This window comes from Petromyzon marinus, chromosome 23, assembly GCF_048934315.1.
Source record: "Petromyzon marinus isolate PM22_M1 ecotype Great Lakes invasive population chromosome 23, UKy_Petmar_22M1.pri1.0, whole genome shotgun sequence".
In the NCBI taxonomy this organism is placed as follows: Eukaryota; Metazoa; Chordata; class Hyperoartia; order Petromyzontiformes; family Petromyzontidae; genus Petromyzon; species Petromyzon marinus.
The window spans coordinates 1,496,081-1,505,853 of NC_133689.1; the positions used below are offsets into that span (position 1 = coordinate 1,496,081).

The window sequence follows — 9,773 nt, forward strand, 5'->3', positions numbered from 1 at the left end:
TATTCAGGATTTTGGAGATCTTTTTAGTGACCCCTGCAATGTAGGGTAAGGTGATGGTTTTGAGTGGCTCCACAAGAGGATCCTTCTTCTTATTCTCAAAGAAGATTGACGAACATGTTGTGTGTTTCTTTATAATTCTGGGATCATAATCCAATAATAATATGGGCCACGCTCGAGAACTCCTGTACTGAGGTACTTATAACTATACACATTAAAAGCACCACGTGGATTGACAAAACGAACTCGAAATTATTTTCTTTCAAAACTGTACTTGTCCCCTGTCTTTAACAATAATCTTCATCCCACAGATGCTCGACTCCAGTCCGACTGGTTGTCCCTTGTGGAGGACTCCTTTGTGCTCAAGGCCCCCCCTACGATGGAACTCGTTGACCCAAGAAAATCAGTGGCTCAGAATGCATCAATGTTTTTTAAAAATCAGGTCATGAGACTCGATTTTTGAAATGACACCTTCTTAATCGGTATTAAGTGTATAGTATTTATTTACAGCATAACTCTTGTATTAGTTTAACACGTAGGCTTTCGCGACCAGTATCATCCGTAATACGGGTTTTTTGGGGCTAGATCGCGTAAACATATAAACTCCTGTGTTAGTTGACGGATCCCATTATCTGTACCTGTCTGAGAAAATATCTCCTCGTATCTGTTCACAAATGTGGATAAGAGGGTTCGTTGTCTGCACCCCTCTTATCCGTGTAAAAAAGACGGATATTAAGATGAATGCATTAATTATAGATTTGAAGCTTTCGTGACTGCAAGGATTCACACTCTTTGGGTTTTTTCGGTAAAGTCACGGAGGTAAAAAATAAAATAAAAATAAATTTAGTTGTTATCATTTATTTTAATTTTATATATATTTTTTTTACCTACGTGACTTTACCGAAACAAACCGAAGAGTATGAATGCGTTAGTACTGGACACCACTTCTGAGTGATTAATTACGATCAATGTCCCGTCAAATAAGCACGTCTCCTTTTTGTTTTCCGTGAAAATATACTATTAGGATGAATCTGGTGGATAATAGGAGTTGTGGATAATAGGGCCGTGGGTCCCCAGTTTAACCTAGCAGGTTTTCCCTTCCTAAACGCTTAGTTTAACAATTGCAGCCTGTTCTTTCGGTAAAGTCACGTTGAAAGGAAACAATAAAATAATTTAAAAAAACATATAAAACAATACATTTCTCACATATATTTTATTATTTTATTGTTTCCCTTCAATGCGACTTTACCGAAAGAACCAAGAATATGAATCACTGCAGTCACGAAAGCTTTAAATCAAAATTTAATTGCGGCCTGATTTGTACGTTTGTGATTATTGTTAAATGACCCCCGGGGACTTATTAAAGTCGCTAAATGCAACGTAATGTATTGTTGCATTGTAGTTGTAACTGCTGGAACTCGCTGTTAAACCCACCAAAAGCACGTATCGCTGTGTCGAGAGTACTGTAGCAGTGTCTTTAATAGTGAAGTGTCAAGTGATGTTGCCATGGTGACTCTGTCAGTTGCCCCGCGATGTGTCGCTCTATCTCCACAGGGGGGGGTCTTTTAATTCCACCTTCAGTAATAATTACCCGCGTTGCATAGAAACACCGCCTCGCCAGAGGCGGCGGCGGTGCTTTTTAGCCGCCTGCTTTGTTCTTGATGCGGAATTTTGTTATTTTATTGCGATTTTAAATTGCGAATAAGCGTGAAGAGGATACAGGCGGGAGTTGGATTTTGTGTTTTGCTATTTGCAGAACTGGGCAGCCGAAGCCTTGTATAAACGAAGCAGGCGGCCCTGACAAGAACGACTGGGTGAGTATCTGAGGAGATTCATTGGCAGTTTTATGTTTTTATTCGTTTATTTTGTGTTAATATTGGCGGGAGCTTCGTGTGAATGTTAAGCCGCGGCACCGCTGCTTCGAGCGAGCGTGCGGGGTGGGCTGTGTTGTCCACGTGACCGTAGAACGGACATCTGATTGGCTGTACCATTTCCGCCTACGTATGACTTATGATAATGATGGAGTCGCTTACAGTTGAAGTAATGCATTTAGTTTTAAGTTACTGGTGACTTTTAATAACATTTATAAACCATAGACTATAATTATAAATACAGCATGTCTACATGTATTTGTTTATACGTATATGAATATTGCATTTAAGCATTAGCTAAATAAAGGGTGCCCATAGCGAAGAGCACTCCCGTACATGGGTGGTATAAATAGTCTGCTGTGCATACCGTAAGGTTTGTGTTGTATGAAAGGAGAGAAGGTTAGCACTCCCCTTGATAAGGACGGAAGAGACCCTTGTGGTCTTTACAACACATATGGTTAAGGCATTGCCACCTACTTCGTGGCATCTAACCATGTTTTTTTCGTGATACTTTATCGTAACTACGCCTCATCTCACAAACATTAAATGACGCCGCTCTTGGCGAAAGGGCCTGCACTTGAGGGAGACCGAGAGGTTTTTTTAATTCTATTTTAGCCTACTTCTCCACACGCTCGTCTGGGGTCGCGTCACACCATACGCGATCGTGGTCGAATTTTCGATAAAAAAGAGGCGGAGAAATATGCCCAACATTGCCACTTCCGTAACGGGAGGTCATGTTAAACCGATGACCTCTGGACTAATTCCAGTGTGCTAACCATTACGTAGTTAAACCACGATTAACTGGAATTTTACATTAAGTAAACACCACGAACAATACTAAAACGAATAAAACAACCCAGGAATACACTTGGTCATCATCATCGTCAATGTTATCAACCAAACCCACAAATTTTGAAACGACCTTCAAAATATAAAATAGCAATTATGTTATTATGTATCTACAGAATCCCATATCGTCCCGGTGTAAGAGATAATGAATCTCAGAGGGCCATCTCCGGGGTTGAGTTATAGGCCTTGAGTTGACATTGATTGATGAGGCTACCACCTGTGTGAGAATGAGATGCCAATCTCACGACCCGTGGGCATTTAGCGTCCCCTGTTGTCGTCAACGTGCCCTCCCTCCGCAGCTTTCCAAAAATAAGACTTGCCTCAAAGGGCTTTGACCTGCTTGTAAAGGGCTCTCACCTCTTTGTCATCAGCCTCGGCTATGATCAAATCCATTGCCGGACAAAGACCTCTCCAAGCCATCTCTCGTGGTCTTCGGCAGTCTTGCCAGTGTGACAATCCGCCCAGCGCTTGCATACGCCAAAGTGATGTCCTGCTCAAGTGTGCATTAAGGCGGCGCTAATTTGTTTTTCAGCCCAGATGTAACGGTGGAAATTACATATTCCTATGACGAGTGACGAGTATATCCATAGCACAACCACTGTTTGTGCTTACCCACCAAGTGGTATTAATTGTATCGGCCCCGGAGGGATATGAACTGGCAACCTTACAATTGCGACCCGTTCGCTCTGCCGCTGAGCCAACGAGGCAGGTAAACTACACACGCGCTTTACAACAGAAAACCCGGCTTGTGAGTTGATGAACGGACGGGTCACATGTCATTGTTATGACGGCGGGTTTTATTGTTGTTTCGGCTCAGTTCTGTGTCTATAAGGGGGGAATTAAAGTGAATCTTGCGATTAAAAAAAACAAGAGCTAACTCGGGATGACAGCGATCCCTTCGTCCCCACTGCATTAGGCTCCAAGCCGGGGGGAGCTCAGGATGGAGAGAGCGAGGGGAAGGAACAGAATTCTCATCTCGTGCCCCGGCTCCCAGCTTGGCAAGATCGTGACTGTGCAAGATGGTCCGCTGGGCGGCGAGAGCGCTGACGCGTGGGCCAGCCTCCTGGGCCCTGGGCGTCACGCCGCCTGCAAGCACTCCCCACAGCTGATCGCCGCTCTGAGCCGGGTCCTGGCGGGGAAGCCGCCCACGGCCGTCCTGCAGGCCCAGCCGCCGGTGCGCGGTAGAGAATACTCGTCCCGGAGGCCTCGCGATGCAGTCACCGCCAAGTCCAGTGGGTTTTTCTGTTTACTTGGTATCGTGTAAAGGATAAGGATTTGCAGTATGCAGGGGGCTTGCTTGAACGCCACGGCAACTCACATCTCATCTCAACCAATTACAGCATCCTGCTGCGATCTCGCCAAGGGTACCCCCAGTGGCAGCTGACCCAGTGCGGCAGGAGGTGTACGCAGCACCGCATTGCGAGCGGCAATTAATCTGCCAGTATGGGGCAATGTCCCAGTGTTAACCGCTGGGCTTGAACCGTGAAATCTGCAACAAGCGGCAAACGCGCTACCACACATGCAATGCGATGTGTATATTGATTCAGAAGCCAATATATATATACGTGTACTGCACTTGTATTAATTTACTGCTGAATGAGAGGTTGGAGAGTGCATGGCGGGAAGCAGAGTGCAATGGGACGAGAGAGGCAGGTATTTACGATTTTAAAGACGGTGAGTGTGGTCTTGAATTCGATGCAGGGTTAGATTTGGGAGCGAGTGGAGCGATTGGCGTATCGGCGTGATGTGTTCGCATTTACGGATACCGGTGTGAAGTCTGGCAGTGGCATGTCGCATCACCTGGAGATTGTGGATTGGGATTTGTTGAAGCCGTAGAGGAGAGAGCGTTCGACACGTGTCGTCTCCCCGTACAGAGCAGCCCCGCTTGGGCCACGGTGAGAAGATCAGCGGCTGGTGCGACAAAGTCGATCTCGGTGCCCTCTCCATGCAGACAGGCCCTGAGCAGGCATTAGAAGCCGTTCCCAGCGGCGCTGATGATGGGTGAGACGTCCGCATGGATTCACGTACACACCACCCACAGATGTGAATGCGTTGTCGCTATGTACGTGTGGACGTTACACGGTAAACCAGCCGTGCAGAATTAACTTAGATGGCCACGCATACATTTTCTCAGGCGCCCCGCAGATTTTTTTTTCCAATCACCGCTGTGGGGATTCAACTCCTGGAGATACCTGCAGTGGTTTTGCGTGATAAAGGAAGAAATGCTTAACACACAGCTCAACCTGGAGAACAAAAAATAATAATTGTGCTTTATTGGTGGAAATGCTGAGGCCAGTGTTTCATCCACGTGCTTTGGATTCAGATGTCTGCAGTGTAAATGCACCACTCTAATTTTCGAAACTGTAATGAAATATTCAAATTCCGTGTTCACTTCGCAGTAGGACATAATCATGATATTGGGACATTCCATTTTGTTGGCTTTGTGTTTGTACGGCCCCTTTGTCAATCCGCCGCTGAATGAGGGCCTCTCCATGCCGTGCGGGTCGTGGTGATTATGGGGGCATATATTACCACGCTCGACGAGGCTGATCAGTGCGAGTTGAGCATGGTAGGGAGCACACACACGTTCGGACATTGAAGCACAGAACAACAGCGTCTTTTTAAACGTGCTCGATTGTCTTGCTGCACTGCCCTCTGCTGACCAGAAAGTCGCCGCACATAACCTGTTTGGAGTGGTTGCCCATCCAAACACGATCCCAGGCTGAATCTGCTCATCGTCTGAGATCAGATCCGACGAGATTGGGTGGATCCCGGGTGATTCGGAACAACATTGGCCACTGGGCATGCAGAGTTATAGGTGCAGCTCTGCCATGGCTTGCTCACACGCCACAATGCTGGTTAAGGGGCCCTTTGGAGGTATAACTTTGGCCTTACTATTCCATCCTGGCCAGACCTTTTGGAAGAGATGAAGGTACACACACATACCTTACCCCATCACACGCGACACACAGATAAATTAAAGGGCATAAAATAAAGTATATAAATATATACTCGTGCCAGTAAGCAACACGGGCGAGATTTGTTGTCGTTGAGACAGATGTGACCCAGCAGCCTGCACACGCTGAGACCGGCTTTGGTCTTCTGGGTCTCATCAGCAGTCAGGTTTGTTCATCAATGCTGCTGGGTTGTCAGATGTTTTTACCAAAAGAAACATGTTCAACGCAAAAAAGCAATACTGTACACAAACTCGTGACACGTTTATGTGATGCATGATCGGTAATCAATTATATAAACATTCTTATTTTTGTGAAAGTCAGCAAAGCTAATAGCCGATAACTAAAATATGTAAATTTACGTGTGGAAACACATAAAGGAGGTCTGTTTGCAAATACTGATAACATTCTGTGTCTACTAATGGATGTTTACAGTGTGTCTGAATATAATTAGAAGTGTGAGGTTGTTTTGTTTTTGTTAGCTGATTACTATTTTAATTGCAGTGTTTACAATTTTCTCTGATTGGCGAACATGAAATGTAATTCCCGAGTGAGGCTTTCCTTTCTTTCAATCAACCTCCACCAACGATCACTTAAGCGGCAATGATCTGAAAAGTAATCTGCCACAGATTGCCTCGCCTCTTGAACGATATGCCCATCTCCTGTTTCCACAATGCACATTGCCCCCACTATGTCGTACGGTTTCTTGAGATGCGGCTGCTATGCTGCATACATTCATATTGTAAATTGCATTGCGTCTATACGAGTGTTTTGTGACTATACATGTGCAAACGTACAGCCCATTTGGTCAATCCACTGCTGGATGAGGGCCTCCCCACGCCGTTCGGGTCCAGGGGGATGGTAAACCGATCAAACTTAACCACGCTGCTCCGTGCGGACTGGTGATAGTTGTGCACATAGAAGTATTGTACAACATCGGATTTTGCTACACTGCCCACCACGTCGCCAAAAGGCTCTAAAAATCCATATTGTATTGTAAATTGTATTTTATCTGCATATTGTGACGTTATATATAAGGCCATGCAAAACTATTCTCAAAATCGCTCGTGATTTTTTCTCCCAATTTTCCACGGGCAAATCCACACTGCTTCTCCTCAGTGTTCCTGTCGCAAGGCGGCGAGAGTGGGAATCGAAGCCGGTGGCCTGGGATGGGCCCGTCATTTACCTCCCGTCCACCGCCCCGCAGCAACACCGCAATCTCGGTGCCACCGGCACGTGGCAGGCTGGGGACACGGACGGGCGGGACGAGGAAGGGCAACGGGATGAGCAGTGGGACGCGTCGGAGGAGGAGCAGCAGCAGCAGGAGGGAGAGTGGAAGGAGGTTGTGGAGGTCACACATGATTAAATGATGAGCAGTAATGGTGTTTGTATTTTGGGGGGTTCTGTGGATCACAGACACCTGCAATACGCACGCCACGGCAGGGCTGTCGATTCAACTTCGTCTTGTAAAGTTTTCACGGACGACAATAAAATAAACACATCTCTGCATAAATTTAACACGTGTTGGCTCTGGCGCATATATTTTTGGTGCGTCTTGATCTGGATAATACGGTAATATTAATTATGCAAAAGTCGTTTTTTTCGTTCTAAGTATTTAATCTGACCATACTCCCACCCATCCATCCATCACCCCACTCATCCGCTATGCGATCCATTAACTTGGCCATCAATGCATGCCCTCATTCATCCCTCGCTTATTTACTCCACGGAGCAGGGTATAGCAGTGCTCGGCAGTGTGCTGGCACGTTCATCCCAGATACAACCAGAGTTTATTCATGCGGCCGCAACGATGTCACGAAGTGGCCTCCTCCCCTCGTGAGGATGTTTCGTAGGATGTTCAGATTTCGTGCGTAGAGTATAAGGTCTTGTACATATCCGAATCAATTGGGAGCGAGGTGTAGGTGGATACGTGTTCAGGTCGAACGTGTTCACAAATACTGCACCAAGAAATGGGCAGTTAATTGGTGCAGGGCGGATATACGTGACGGTCGGATTTGGAATGTATTGTACACTGCTGGCGACATCGCTTGGCGTCCTTTCAGCATGACCGTGCACATCGGAGTGCCTTTTTCCACTGAGTTGAGAATGACTGCTCTGCTGATGAGACCCATAACATCGACACTGGTCCAGAATTTACTCGCTTTAACAAATGCTGCTTGATTCATGATATTGGTCTGAAAGGCCGACAGGCTGACTGGACTGTATTTGTAGACAGAGAACAGAGTTCTGCGTTTGCTCTATTTTATGTATCTAAATTTTTTATTTTACGTACGTATTTTACATAGAGGGAAGAGACCGTGAGCCCACACTACCACGACCAGCGGCGAGCGGCTATCCACGTTGCTTCTTCGCCCACACACGACGCCGTAACCTTGCGATACGATCGCTGTACACCCATTGAATTGGAATCTCTGCCTTTGTCTTCTTAATGCGAGCATATGGGTGCAGTCATTACCGCGGGCTCTTCTTGGCACGCTGCGCTCCGACGGCATCGCCCGAATCGTGTTCACGACGTTTAGCTGCCTGCCAGCTGCGGACGCACGCGATGGCTTTATGTGGGTTAAGTACAGGACTCGTATCTAAAGTCTATACAAAATAATGAACGGTTTAAAACGTCGGTGGCTCTGTTCCACCGGTTCAGGCTGGGCTGTAGGGATCGAGGGGGAGGGGCCGTGGGGGATAGTTTACGCGTAACATAACTGTGACACAGACAAGGGTCCGTTTCACTAAATAACAATATAATATCGTGTCCTTCTGGATCAATGTTATGTATCCATTCCCTTTAACTCACAGTTCACCCATGCTCACTGCTTTAAGTGAGTATTGGTGGCCATACCGTGCTGATGAATTCTAATAATAATGAAAACCGGCGCACAGTGATCTCTTCAGCTCTGTACCGCTCCCGCCTGTCAGTCGGCGACATTTGCTCAGTGCGTCCCATCCCGTCTCGGAAGCTCAGCAGGATTGCGCTTGGATCGTGCTTGGATGGGTGACCACCACGTCCTGCCGCCAGGTTGTCACAGGCCAGCTGCGTGGACCGTGCCACGCGGTGGGCAGCAGAGGGCAGTGCAGAAACAGCCAATTGTTGCATCGTATTTCTATGCTCCCACATCTATGTTCCAACGCACACTTAGCAACGGCTGCAGCAGCAGCAGTATGCCAGAACGTTCAGCTTGCCAGTCTAGCACGCTCTCAACGCATGCTTGTGCCTCTAGACACAATGCTTACATCTGCTAATGGCCGTGGACGTATGTGGCGTGTCGACCCCGGTGGCTCGTTCCATCAAGGCTCGCTCTGCACGTATGGCCAGACGGGGCTGCATGAGTCATACACGCGGCACAGCAAAGGCAAGCATCTCCCGTGTAGCTCGCGCAGGCGACCGGGGCAAGTGCTGTTTGTGACGGCAGTTTTATCACGCACGCCGCACGAGCGGGTGATGTGGTCAGAACGGTGCACGCCCGGTCACCTTTGTCTCCCCGGTGCCGATGTTTAGACAAAACGCAATAATAGTTTTGATTTAAAGCTTTCGTGACTGCAGTAATTCATATTCTTAGTTTTTTCGGTAAAGTCACGTTGAAGGGAAACAACAAAAAAATAAAATATATATAAAATATTATTTTATATAAAATATTATTTTATATATATTTTATTTTTTTGTTGTTTTGTTGTATATATATTTTATTTTTTTGTTGTTTCCCTTCAACGTGACTTTACCGAACAAACTAAGATTATGCAATAATAGTTATTCATATAAGGCTGAGAAGACCTCAGGAATGCCCAAGACCGTCGTGGTCTGGAATCGAACTCGGGTGGGTGGGTTCGGAGCGCAGTGCACTAATCACTGCGACAGCGCTCCCTTAACGGTGAACGTTCGCACACACACACAGACACAAATGTGTTGTCTGTGTGTGTGTGTGTATATATTGTCATGTGGGGAGCGGTGGTGTCGCGGTCAGCGCTACGCTGCGCTACAAATCCAGCGACCCGAGCTCGATTCTCGCTCACGGCCAACACCAGTGAGGATTATCTGAACCGGTCCTGAGCCACCCGTGGTCGACTCAGCCTCAAATCAGTGTAAACA

General features: G+C 46.8%; 1 protein-coding gene and 1 non-coding gene across 4 annotated transcripts; both read left to right on the forward strand.

Annotated features, from left to right (window-relative positions):
* Positions 1-906: 906 nt before the first annotated feature.
* Positions 907-7,189, forward strand: LOC116945140 (uncharacterized). 3 transcript variants are annotated; one of them, XM_032959308.2, is made up of 4 exons: positions 907-1,811; positions 3,634-3,949; positions 4,592-4,718; positions 6,879-7,189. In XM_032959308.2, the coding sequence occupies exons 2-4, from the start codon at positions 3,658-3,660 to the stop codon at positions 7,039-7,041; spliced, it is 582 nt and encodes a 193-aa protein (XP_032815199.2). In that variant the 5' UTR covers positions 907-1,811; positions 3,634-3,657; the 3' UTR covers positions 7,042-7,189. The 3 variants fall into 3 exon arrangements, 2 of the variants coding, with proteins under 2 accessions (XP_032815199.2, XP_032815198.2); XR_004403202.2 differs by having other exon boundaries at positions 910-1,811; positions 3,634-3,891; positions 6,791-7,189; XM_032959307.2 differs by having other exon boundaries at positions 915-1,811; positions 6,791-7,189.
* On the forward strand, positions 2,246-2,371 carry LOC116945375 (U6atac minor spliceosomal RNA). Its single transcript, XR_004403282.1, has one exon. It is a non-coding gene; the product is annotated as a U6atac minor spliceosomal RNA (small nuclear RNA).
* Positions 7,190-9,773: the final 2,584 nt, after the last annotated feature.

Bases quoted from the DNA above. Each gene is read 5' to 3' on its own strand.
- LOC116945140 (XM_032959307.2), top strand. From the start codon at position 3,658: ATGGAGAGAGCGAGGGGAAGGAACAGAATTCTCATCTCGTGCCCCGGC. The intron at 3,950-4,591 runs GTGGGTTTTTCT...CTCCCCGTACAG, and splicing joins TGCAGTCACCGCCAAGTCCA to AGCAGCCCCGCTTGGGCCAC. The intron at 4,719-6,790 runs GTGAGACGTCCG...GCTTCTCCTCAG, and splicing joins CCCAGCGGCGCTGATGATGG to TGTTCCTGTCGCAAGGCGGC.